General features: G+C 39.2%; 1 protein-coding gene across 1 annotated transcript in view; it reads right to left on the bottom strand.

Annotated features, from left to right (window-relative positions):
• Positions 1–13362, bottom strand: part of EPB41L4B (erythrocyte membrane protein band 4.1 like 4B) — an 80928-nt gene that overhangs the window by 8284 nt on the left and 59282 nt on the right. Inside the window, exons 3-11 of the mRNA XM_056484595.1 lie at positions 12677–12719; positions 10478–10556; positions 7146–7190; positions 6381–6433; positions 2018–2138; positions 1286–1373; positions 660–748; positions 349–418; positions 7–176 (exon numbers count right to left, since the gene is read on the bottom strand). Of these exons, the coding sequence (XP_056340570.1) occupies positions 7–176; positions 349–418; positions 660–748; positions 1286–1373; positions 2018–2138; positions 6381–6433; positions 7146–7190; positions 10478–10556; positions 12677–12719 (758 nt within the window). The remainder of the gene's footprint in view (positions 1–6; positions 177–348; positions 419–659; positions 749–1285; positions 1374–2017; positions 2139–6380; positions 6434–7145; positions 7191–10477; positions 10557–12676; positions 12720–13362) is intronic.

Here is a 13362-nt window from a genome sequence, read left to right as displayed (position 1 = left end):
AAATACCTGAATCTGAAGCGTGATCCCAGCCTTATGAAGTCGGATCTGCTAGATTTGCTATTTGCTGGGGCTCTCAATCTGAAGAAAGCGTGGTGCTCCACCGCACACTTCCACAAATGTTTGCACGTTTTGGCACTGTCTAACCGGAAAACAAATGTGTGCTCTTGCTCTCTGCCCTAAATGCAGAAACAAAAGCTTTGGAAGTTGGCATGCATGATATTAGTTATTGTCTTTGGTAGGAGAAACACAGCCTGGGCCAACAGTGTGCTGAGCCTCTCTTGTGTTCTTACCAGCCTGAGCACACACCACACTTTGTTGGATCAGGCCCAAGTAAGGGAAAGAAGTTACCTGTTCATCATCTTCTACAACCACGAGCGTTAGTTTGCTCTTTTTAAAGTCCATTTTTGTGATTTTAGGCCTAAACACAAGAATCAAAAAGAATAGTATTAAAGGAATAAGAAAATAATTTAATTTCAATAGCTATTTCACATTTCAGAGTGGTACTTCTAACCAGGCCAATCTACATTCAGATTTAACCTTCAGACTTTAAACTTTGTAGATCCAATTAAAAATTACTAAATGCAGTCAAGATCCCATTATGCAAAGGAGAAAGATTTCAGCATTTTAACAAAAAGGAATATAACACAAAATCAGATTACCAAAAGAATAAGCCTATTTTGTTGGCTCCTTCAAAGATCAATATGCCTGTTGGTGTCAGTCCAAGAGCATATTCACAACCATCTCTTCCCTGCAAGCAAGTACAGAATAAATAATCAATCTGCTATGAGCTGTGTAAATCTTAATACCATAGTATTTCAAAATCCATCTAAACAATAAGGTTGCCATATTCTCTTAACATTACAGAGCAGAAGAATATGAATCTGTATTGGGTGCAAAGTGGCATATTTTTGGGAACAGGAGGCTGCAGGGTGCCCTTTGTGGGAGGAGGCCACGTGCTGCTCAAAGCGGCTCTGAGATCCATGGAGATGGAGCCACACCAACACTGTATCCAGGGGAACCCACACCTCACCTGTTTAACAGCAGGCAGCACCTGCCAGGGGAAGGAGACACAGCAGGAAAAACTGAGGGACACAGAAAGGCATGTGGAAAGGGATACTGTGGGAGCACAGAGAAGCAGCCTTGGGAGGAGTGCTGCAGGTGGGAATGGCTTCTGAGAGACCATGGCTCACAGGACAACCCAGACCAGACAAGGACACTCTTCAGGGACTGACCCACACCAGGGCAGGGACCTCACATGATAAAATTAACATCACATGGATCTTACCTTCACCACATGCATATCTACACCGTACATTTCTAGCCATTTAGCTTTGTTCAAGTAGCACAATTCAGCCTGCGCCGGGCTCTTTCCCCTATGAACAAAAAATTCTTACTTCATGGTAAAAACATTTCTGTCTGCTTTAAATGCTTTCAGATTCATCCCCTTAACCTTTTTATTTGTGTCCCCAACCTTAATAAAACTAAATGCTACTTCAAGCTTAGTTTATGTTTTTATTCTCTTCCCTCCAAATGAAAATAAAACAGACGACTGAAAATGCAAAAAGGTCTAAAATTGCCAATAAGGATGAAAGTTCAGGTAACAAAACATCACTGAAATGTACCATATTTATTAATAAAAGACAACATGAGAGAACATGTTGCTCATGATAAAATAAAATTAACATGAGTTTGCTACCACCCTGAACATAAAATTTATGTTTGAATGAAGGAAGGAGATCAAGAGATTTATTTCCAACATAAATGGGAAAAAGACCCAGCTCCTTAAATTATTACAAAATAATCTAGAAAAAAAATCCAATAAAAAATTAAAACTCACACCACCAATCTTCCCTAAATTACTGCCTGCCAGTTCTAGGGAAGGTGAGGGCTCAAAGCCTTTTTACAGTACCTCTCCACTGACAAACATAATCCCCACTTCATGCCTGTTGAAAGGATTTGACTTTGGAAGAGAAGAAAACCTGTTCCTAGATACCCCACTCCCACACAGGTACTCTACCTGCACTCCTTCCATTTCTGAAAAATGTCAAATTCCATTGCTTCAGTCTGGTTTGGTGCAAACCTGAATTCAGACACGAGCTCTGGTGTGTGCTCAGGGTGCTCACACTCTCCCAACTCAGCTGAAATCAACCAATTGAGAAATTAAAAAGATAAAGACCTTGGGATGACCAGAAATATTTCATTCCATTACTTACAAAGACAAGGATAGTTTGCATGTGGCAAACTAAGCATGTGGCAGAGTGCATTCGTGCCAATGCTTTAAGTTAACACCACATCCCCCCATTCCTGGTCCCAGTAAATTCAAACCAGGTTTTACAGCAGAAGTCAGATAAATGCATTGGCAGGAGCAGAGTAACACTGTGGTACAGAATTCTGACATTCAGGAATGTTATGACTGAACCAGCTCAACTAAAGCTGCTTCTCTGGATTTTAAAGCGCTTCTATGAAATAAATTTTCTATTAAAAACAATCATCAATGTATCTTCTGTTTTAGAAACTTCCTCTCTCTGCATACTTTCCATTCCCTAACACTTCCCATTTCATCACATGCTTTGTTATGTCCTGGTTTAGGACAAATTTAGGAGTTATGCTTCTGTTCATGTCAAAGAACAAAGGGAATACCTAGTCTCATGAAACCAGTGATAAAACTGTGTGGTTTTTTAAATCACAGTGGTGGTGTAATATTCAGATTAAGTAATTATTAAGGAAAAAAATGCTGAAACATTAACATAATTAAGGTGTCACTTTCTACTTATATACTGAGGCTCTGGTGTTTTCTCTTCTAGGAGCAGAACACTTTCCAACTCCACTGAGCTCAGCAGGAGATGCAAGTGCTGAGCATTTCAGTGACTGGCACCCTTAGCTGCCTTGTGTCTGTGACAGCTTTGCTGCTGGAGCCTCTCAGCAGTACTAAGAGGCTGCAGCGTCACTGCCCCAGGACTGTGTGGCAAACATCAGTGGAAAATGCACTCTTCAGCAATACCATGTGCCACCTGACATATGATGGGATTCCCAACCAGGCCTTTGTCAGTCAGCATTTCTTAACTGTTTACTACTCTTACTACTACTATCAAAATAAATAAAAATAAAAAAGCATAGATAGAAACTAAATCCCTTGAAGAAAACAGTTTCATTCCTTCAGGGCGCTTTTACACTTAACAGCTGCAAAAATTTTACTCACAGCCAGACTTCAAAAACACCTAGCAGGATCCATCAGTAGATAGGAAGTTACATTTAAAATCCAATCTGTTGGCTGATAACACCTACTAGGTGGTTTTGAGAACTTGAGCTTTCCTGAAACATTTAGCAGTCCTGAGGATATTAAACAGATTGAGTTCAATGGTCTTAATTTTTAATTACTGTCTCACACATTTTTTTCTCTCAACAGTAATCTTCAACAGTGCGTTACAGCATTCTTATCTCTGTTAAAGAAAATGATATACAGATATCTCAGCTCCAAATTGGAAGTTATTTAACACAGATATTAAGAATTACTGTTAGTCCAGTCTTCAATATACAAGAAGGAGCCACAGCAAATACATTAGCAAGGAGGACTTCAAGGGGAGAGAAAAATGAAGGATCTGAAGTTTGATGTGCTGCCAACCATGCAGGAAAAACATGGGAGATTTCTCTACTGCTTAACTGAGAGAGAAAGCAGGGAAGGAAGGCTGACTGTGCTGTAAAGAGGATGTGTAGGGATGAGAAGAATCATGAGCTGTTAGGACACAAGACACACAGAGAAGCTAAGGCACTACTATTAGGTAGGAGAAAAATATCACCCTTGTTTCTCCACAGCTGCACTCACTGCTTATTCATTTTCAGGTGAACAAACTGTGTTATCTTTTTGATCTCTGAGAAACAGCTTAAGGGTCAGTAAGAGACCTGCAGCTCCCTGCACATGGCTGGAGGGCAGAGGAAGAAGGGGCTGTCACAGACACTCTGTGAGCAAGCTGTCTCTGCTGGGGTGGAACGGCACTCCCTGAATGGCCCAGCAGCCATTCAGCAATATTTTGCAATGCAAGGGTCCATTTTTTCATTTGTGTCTTCATGACATGCTTTGGTTTTCCCCTTCTCTGCCCTTTCTTTGGAGGGGTGGAAGCTGGGGAAAGCATTACATAACACATGTATATACATTATCTGTGTTCTTCAAAAAATTACCAGGGGAACATTTTCACAAGGATGACTGCTAGAAAGTTTTTGAAAACTCCAAAAATATATTTCTTTTTTCATATATGGCTGATTCTTTTATACAGAGGGAAGAAAAGTTTGCAGTATCCCACGCATAAGATGTCTTATGATTAGAAATGAAAATTGGAGATGTGAGAAAATGTTTTCCTTTTCAATTTAATTAGCAGCTTCAAAGTATATCTGGTTCAACACTAAGACCATATAACACTAATGAGGCAGTTAAAAACTAACTGTAACAGTGAGAACTCAAGTTTGATGACATTTCTGCAGATAATCCCTACGTGAAGGATAATATTATGTATCTGCTTCATATGTTACCCCATACTACAAACCAATGTTACTCCCTACAGAGTTTCCTTCATGGGACTGGCAACAAAACATACTTATGTTTGAAAGATGATTCACAAAAAAAAAAACCAGCCTTGGAAACTGCTATTGGAAACCAAAAATTACTGTAACGGAAAACTCCCTTGATTAAAAAAAAAGACAAGTATGAAATTTAAAGCTTATCTGTGAAAAGACTTGTCTTTCAGCAGGCTCAGACTACTATTGCCTAAATAGCAATTCATAGCTTTTCCCTCACTCTTAGGAAAGGCACACTAAAGAGCAAGACTACATTTTACAGAGAAAATGTAACCCACTGAGAAGGGAATAATTGACATTTCTTTGTACTCTTCTGCTTAATTATGTCTCCAATGTCAATAAAATGTAGCAAAATTTACACCAAAAATGCTTATTATTATGTATGTCAGCAAAGAGAATGAATTAGTTCAATAATGAAGTAATTTTGGACAAACTTATTGCAATGATGTCAAAATAGTGAAAAACTGAAACTGAAATTTATTAAAAAAAAAAAAAAAAGACAGCAAGAAAGTATAAAAGCATGCTCCCACAGACAGCATCCAAGAGTATTAGTTTTGGTAGATAGCTGGACACATCATAAACATGATGGACAGCTATTGTATTGCATTTACACAGTAATCACAAGTGTCAGTAACTACCCAAAATGTTGAGGCATCAACCTATTATTCTTTGCTTGGTCCTCCTTGCTTGGACCAGGTATGAGGTTACCGGAGTTTTTATCTGTGGAAACGTAAGCAACAAATCAAACTGGGGCTCTGCATTTCCTCCACCTCAAAAAGACAAAGGCAGTCTGCCTGCAGCAGTTCTTGGCACACCTGACAATCATAGTTGTGCCAACTGATGCAGTAAAACAATCCACTGCTTTAGGATTTACACCTGTTGCTGCTTGGAACTGAATTCCCAGTTTTGCCTGTCAAGTCCATCTAGAATCACTGACTTCCTTCCACTGCTGTATTAAATTAAGTTACTCTGCCTAAGCTTTCTGTGTGCCATGGTGCAACTGCCAGTGAAACAGGAAGAGAATTTTTCATTTCAATTAATTTTTCTGCTGATATGCCTAGAATTGTCCAGCTCGTTGCACTTCCTTTTAGAAAAAAATGAACTTGATTTGAGCTAAATTACACAAACTTCCTTCCCATCTGCAGAACGAATTGCCCAAAATGGAACAAATATTTGTATTAACATGCTTGCAGCAACAAAAAAAATCCACATTGTCCTACAATAACATAATGAAACCCAGTGTTTGGAATTGGTTTTACACAGTGAAATCCTTGCTTCTGCCACAGAAGTCATCTTAGTTCTCACCCTCCCATGTAATTCTCTCCTCTCCATCACCTGCCATTCCACTCCTTCTGTCCTGTAACCACCTCCTGAGTCACCCACCATGGAGGCTTCCCCTCTCAGGCACTGTTTGGGCAGCAGGAAGCCCAAATTCACAGGCACCCACCTCCCACAAACTGTGTGAAGGGCCAGCTGGCTCTTCAGGCTCAAGTGGCAACACTTGTGCAGGCACCACAGCTTCTCCCTCACCAGGGAGCTATCTTGGGTCCTTCTTCCCTGATCAGCCCTGGGCTTCCATCAAACTTTTGTCATTCTTCAGGGTCTCCCTCCCCATATCAAGTGTGATAATGTAGTTCAGAAGTTATGAATGGAGGCAAGTCAGGAAAGTGATCTCCCTAAAATCCTTCACCTTGGATAAAAGAATGGCATTTATATAGGATCAGTGAGAATGCATTAATAAAAAAGGAAAAGAAACCAGTAGGTGAGTTTTTTAAATAAATTAGGACAAACCACTTTCAAAGATTGCATACCTTGAAGACACAGAGCTGCTAGTTCAACAGCAGTTTCGTATGGGCATTTCAGTCTTAAAAACAAAACAAAAAATGAAACTATAAAACTAATGTCTCTTGTCAGTGAATTCCTCTTACAATAAAGCTAAAGAAGCTTGATATAAAAACCAGAAATATTAACTTCTACAAATTACTAATGCTATGAAGCATCTACAATTAATTTTTACTTGTATATGATTATTTCTTAAGTTAGTACACTCTGATTAACATAAAACATGATACACTTCACCATAAAACAAGTTTGAACTAACAGAGAAAACGCTAAATCAACTAAGGAACCATTTTTACTTTAACACTATATTTTAAAATTTTGAGGATTTGAGGTTTTTTGTTTCTGTAATTAAAAAAAAAAAATAGTGTAGGTGTGAATGAATATTGGTCATGGTAAGACTATAAAAACACAAAATATTTTTGCAGAGTTGACCTGAACAAGAGGTGTTGCCCTTCAACTTTCTCATCCTCTATTTCACCCACCATACTGAAAAAATGTGGCAAGCCAATGTTACATCTTCAAGTCATAAAACCTAGGACAGTTTTCTCCCTTTTTAAACATTTCCATCACCTGATCAATCCATCAAAATCTTTACCCATTCTATTTGTCAGTAATATAGTCACGATACACACAAAGTCCTATATGCCTGTATTCTAAAGAAAAACAAAATGCACTAGGAGATTAACTGTTATAAATTCTTTAAATTACAGCTGCAAGTGTAAAAAGGTACTTACTTCCCTGAAAGAATGTCCTGCCGGAGCTGTAATACAAACAGGTACCTGACAAATAAAAATTCAGAAAGTCAAAAATAATTACAGTGGCATCCTTCTAGGTTCACTGGCTGGAAGAATACCCCAATTTATTGAATAGTAACAGCAATTTGAGTAACTTGCTCTTTACAAAAAAAGGGCCTTTAGGATCACAGAGCTACCCCCTGCAAGCTTTAAAGCTCCCACAGCTTTCACTAAAATCAAAGAGAAGAACATTTTTCATCCACTGGTTGTGTTCAGGACATTGTCCAAAATCTTGCTGTTTAGGATGTGCTCTGAGCATACACCACAGAAACCTAAATGTTGCTAACACTCCAGTGTTCTCCTAAACTTGGGTCTTACCTAATTTAGGCTAACTACAGTATCTAGAAACAAAACACAGATAAAGGCATGTAGGCTTCAGGGCTGCTTTCTCAAACACAAATATAGAACATGGAGAAAGTCCAAATTGGGCAAAAGGAAAGGTTCATACCAAAATGTCACTTAAAAATAGCAGAGTAGTTCTGAATAAAAGAATTCCATGGAACTCACACATTTATTTAAGCCAAGCAGGAATTCACAGCCTCAAACTGTTGTAGTATTTTAAGCTGCTGCTTTGCTAATCTTCAGTTCTAGGCATGCTCCACTGAAACCACTCAGAGCTGGGCTCTGAGGCATGCACAAGTGCCCTGGGTCATGCAAGGGGTGTGCAGAGCATAGGAAGGCACAGGCAGGCTCTGCACTGCTCAGGACACTGAGGGTGAGGCTTGCAAAGATGAGTGACTCAGGAGAAGAAAGCATGAAGCACTCCTGGAGTGCCCAGTAAATGCAAACATAAACCTCTTCTGTCTTTACAAAGGAAGCTAGAAAGACAAAGTGGGGTTTTGCTCATCACAGAGGACATGCAGTGAACGTGGTGATGGACAGACAGTCAGACTCAGACAGTGAAACAGAAATGAAAAGGAAGATTAAGATTTCTCATGATAACACTAGAGCAGAATCAGCTTTATCCATGTTAGCTGTTTGTTACATCTCTGATTCACATACTTGGCTAATACCTGACTTGCCAATCAAATCTGGGTATTTGCATGTGTAGATTAAGGGTAGACAAGTATACTTCCTTTTCTTATTGATAGCCCAGATGATTCACAATCCCATGAATCTTCCAAATTGGCAAGAAGACTCTGGGCAGTGCTCCTATCAGTGTCAGGTGGCTTGTGCAGCGCTGCAGCCCTGCCCTGGTGAGCATGGTTTACTCTTGCTCCTTTTCTGTGCACAGGCTGACAAACACTGGCATCTCAATTGCTGCTACTCCAAATCAGCAAAATCCCTCAGAAAATTCTACACAACACACAAGTACAGACATGTTCCTCTGTTGTTCTTCTAACTAAACTAACTAATCAGGTCACACCCAAGTCACAGATGTCTTCAAAAATGCACTGCATTAAAATTGTGCTTTTAAACTGAAAAAAGACAGAGTGGGTGAAGGGTTTTAATGCTTCCCAATACTGTGTGAATGATGAGAATGTGATGTTTGTAGCTTCACTAGAAATTTAAGTCTACTAGAAAGCACATCTCCAGAAGGAATTTTAAATACCCCCTACCTGGAACGTTCATAGTTACTGTTAATGATGATTTTTCTTCTACTTGGAATGATTTTGAATATATAGTTAATCTTCACTTTGTGATCCAACTAGCATAAAGATTCTTAAAAAAAATCTCCATAAATTAAAAGAATTAAAAATATAAGAACTGTAAAATTCTTAAATTCAAAATTACTTTCCTTAAAAAAAAAGCACCCCAATTTTCTTACACAGTTTCACAGTGGTCTTCTGTCAAGCTTATAATTAAACAAAATTGTTCACAACGCTGAATATTTAGCTGACTAAAGTGTTTTTCTAATTAAAATGGTCTTCTGAAATGTCACCTTTCAGCAATAATTAGATCACAAGGCATCAGAGGTTAATACTTTCAGACAAAATGTCTTACTCGATCACAGCAATGATCACATAGCTCACAAAGCCAATCTCACAGTGACTAGGATCATATGCTTCAGAGCATTTAGCAAGAAATCTTGTGGTAGACAGTAATGCAATAATGTGACCATAGGGGAAATGTAATACTTGTCAGACATGCACCCTGATGTATGAAGACTTACATAAATTTCCAGAAAACACATATTATTCCTACTAATTTAACTGCATTTTCTCATTAGAGATGTCCATAATTCATCCAGATTTTTGGATTCTCTTAAGACCTTATATTCAGCTACATAAGTGGCAGCGATTTCTAGAAGTTAATTATACATTCTATAGGAATATGCCCTTTTATTGAATTAGCACTGCTGGACTAAATTGATAATGGATATTAAAGACTCTATGTCTATATCATGAGGTGGTGACAATTAGCCCTTTAATCTTGTCTTAGGCAGTGAGAAAATCCCAGCAGACAGCAAAGGAGACAGTAATCATTTGCCTGCAGGCATAAATTTAATGTAAACATGACATGCACATGAACTACAACAATCAACCATCTTTAAACACCTTAGGCTGATGAGGAGTACACTGATTATTGCCAAGCAAATTAGAAGACTCAGAAAGTGCCCTACGGTGAGAGGCAGAACAAAAGAAAAGAAAGTAACATTAAGATAGATGACTACTATACAAAGAATACACAAAGCAAGCAGATACAAAAGATAGGAAAACTCTTTCCTACTGCTGCTCCTTTCCCAGCTTTCAGAATATCCTCTGAACCAAGGTGCTACAGACCCAGCAAGGTACAAGTTCACAGAAAACAACCCAGCAGATTGAAAGAAAAGACTTCCAGATATTTGTAGTGACTTTATACAATGCAGGCTTTTGCTTCACAGAGAATCACAGAGGAGCAGAAGCAATTCAATCAACTGTTAATCCAGAGCTCAAGCTGGCTATTCCCACAATTCTCTCCCTTGGAACCATTATTAAATCACCCCCAAGTTTCAGGGAAGGAGGAACAAAGCAGGGCACAGGCATTTTAGCAGGACATAATGGAAAACCCTTTCAGAGGATGGCAGGTATCAAGAGCAGGTGTCTCCCAGCTGCAGCTCTCCCCACCCAACACTGCCTGTTTTGCCACCTTTAAAGCACCAAAACACAGCATCTCCTACACACCAACACACTTGGAGAGGCCCACGAATGCCCATGGCAGCAAATGAAAAAGATGTTTCTCTGACATCTCAGAGATGACCACTCTTAGAAAGAAAGCTCCAATCACCTGCTTGCATGCCCCCACATGACTGAGGTGCCTTAATGCCCCCCTGAGCCAGGCACAGCTCCTACCTGGTAAACTCTTCGTGAAGGTTGTTCGGTTCTGACGAATAGTACTTAATTCGAAAATGCAGCGTGTACGGAGGTCCAACTGCACATGCAGAGATTTTGAACAGGGAAAATGGTTTATACTCATTGCAGCCCTGCTAAGGCAGAACAGTCATCACACCTCCCCACAACCCAAGAAACCCACAATTAATTACATTTTTCAAATTTCTCAGAGAAAATATTTCCTTTTTTTTAAATTTAAAAATGCGTGCAATAAACAAAAAATAGATTATTACCATACTTTTTGATACTCATTAATTCAAATTTATCAAGGCAATAGTGCATTTGTCAGACACATTTTTGTCCAAAGAGGAGTGCCTCACAGCAAGCTGTGAATGACAGTAAGTTCCAGGTACACTCCCTGTTGCTGGGCCCAGGGGAAAATGGAAGGAGAGGGTGATGCTCCTTCTTACCAGGCACAAACACTACTCCAAAAAACCCCCTACACAATAGATCAGCTTTCAGCTGAAACACATGAATGAGAGAAGGTAAGATAAATAGACTGAAAAGTGCTGGAGAAGACTCTAGAAGGTGTCCACGAACACAGAAAGCTAAAAAATTCTATGGGGTTGCAAGGATTGTGTTTCCTAATGTCAGCAGCTGAATGCTACATTGGACTTTGCATGCAACACAGATAATAGGAAGTTATCCAGTTACCATGAAACTGTGACCAATGCATCCTTATCTGCCTAACCCTTATCTTTCAAATGCCTGCTGATGTATTAATTGATGGAAAAATTGCTTTCCCTCACTTTTCTAAGGTCTTCTGTAACACCACACCAACAAGTAAACATACGCCTATTGATGATCCTTCTGCTGAATGATATGCAGCTAAAAGTCAAATAATTAGAGCTTTGATTCTGTCTCCATGTACAGCTCCTGTAAGTCAGGTTACAGCACCCTGAGCTCACAGTTTGGCACCACTGGTGAGGTCTGCATAGGTGAGATAATGTCTTGGAAAAGACAGCAGTATCCATCATGAAAGAGGAACTCTTCACAAAGCATCTACTGAATGCAAGGTAAAAGAAAGTAACCTGTTGTGAGGCAGACCTTTACAACTTCAGCTTCCCTCTTCAGCATTCCTCAGAGCCAGGACTGGCCAAATTCTTTTTAAAACAAGCCCTTCACACATTAAAACCAGACAAAAACATGCAACTAAACTGGCTGAAGGTATTACAGAATCACTGATTTTGTAGGACAAAGCTATTAGAGAAAGTGCACCTGAAATCAGCTAGTCACCTAAGGTAAAGCAGTCTGTGATGTGCTGAAAAGGGGAGAGAAAACCAAAGAGCACAAACCTTACCCATAGCAGCTATCTTCACCATGATTCTAGCAGGCTGACACCCACACACCATGGGGCAGCAAACTATCCCAAAGGCCTATGAAGAACTCCACAGCTTACAAAAATCATCCAGATACTTGGGCACTCATCAAAAAGAAAGGCAAAGCTCCATTGAAGCAATCAGGACCTGTCTCTGTGAGGTCCTGCAGGGGGTCAACAATTTTCTTGAACACCTTTTAACCTCACAGAAACCATGTCCTCATGGCCCATGACTGTTGCCAACTGCAGTATTGTAGCAAAACATGTTAATTCCAATGCTGCACTCTATCCAAGCCTGCAACCAGATAATCAAATATCCTGCCTTAGACAATTTTCACAGAAAATTCAGTCTCCCAATCCAACCCCTCCATCCAAAACTACATTTGACAAAACAGCAGGTATTTCTGCTAGTTTAACCTCTAAATAATAATCTGGAAATGAAAAATAAATTAATCATTACACAACGAAGTATTTTCCTACACTCTCTGAAAGAAATTGCAGGATATCTGTTCTGGATGAGAAGCAGTGACAGGAACTGTGATCTGTGTCCAGGCAACCTAATTTCACAGATCAGACTGAAATCACCTGGCAACCTACTCTGCTTCAGAAACAGCACAGGTTTAACAAGGGCTTCTTAATGCTGGGCTGGGCTACTGCTTAATAACTGCTCTTGCCTTTAGACATAATACAGCCAGCCAATTACTTATTCAATTAAAATTATCTTCTAAGAAATATTTATTCCATTAAAGGCCATATTTAAACATTCTCTATCATGCTCTAATACACTAAATGCGAAGTCATTAGGAAGTAACAAAATAAACAGGCAGAGACATAGTACTTACTTTTTATTTGCTTCTTAATGAATTTTGAATGGTCCAACCAGTGCTAAAAAAAGAAAATCCACACTTAAAAGCAATTCCATTTCAAGATTTTGTTGAGTCCATAAACCGATTACAATAAAATTTAACAGATAAAAATCTCTTATAAGGAAATATTACCATATTTATTTCTGAACTTCCACACATTGGTGAAAGTATTTATTGGCATATTTAATAACTTTCCTTCTTCCATATGGGAAAGCTTGATTTTTAAATTCATCAGTACTGCCAGGGAAGACAGTCTTCCAGAGAAGAAACTTCAAAATCCAAGGCCACAAAGCAGCTGAGGAAGGCACCCATTTGCCCCAAAATCCTGAGTTTCAGCCTCTTTTAAACCTCTATTTGATGGAAACCCTCCAGATCCTGTACTGTCCTGCTTTCCACTGCCCCATAGCCAAGTTTTTTCAAGGAAAAGATGGAGACTTAACCCCACTAAAAGCATTTGGGAAACACTGGTGTATACCCCACCCCTTCCTTTTTGAACTAAGGCAGAAGATATGGAATAGTGCAACAATGTTGACAAAAACATATGATTCCCAGCAAAGTTTATGCACTCTCCTGTCAGTGTAAGTTGCATCTACAGAAAGGCAGCAATAAACACAATCTGGTATAAATCTAGCTTAAATCTTTGACAGTCTCTGCTCAATGTC

Source organism: Oenanthe melanoleuca, chromosome 2 (genome assembly GCF_029582105.1).
Source record: "Oenanthe melanoleuca isolate GR-GAL-2019-014 chromosome 2, OMel1.0, whole genome shotgun sequence".
Lineage (NCBI taxonomy): Eukaryota > Metazoa > Chordata > Aves > Passeriformes > Muscicapidae > Oenanthe > Oenanthe melanoleuca.
Note: the sequence above shows the minus strand (reverse complement) of the source record. Positions and strands in the feature narration are given on the sequence as shown.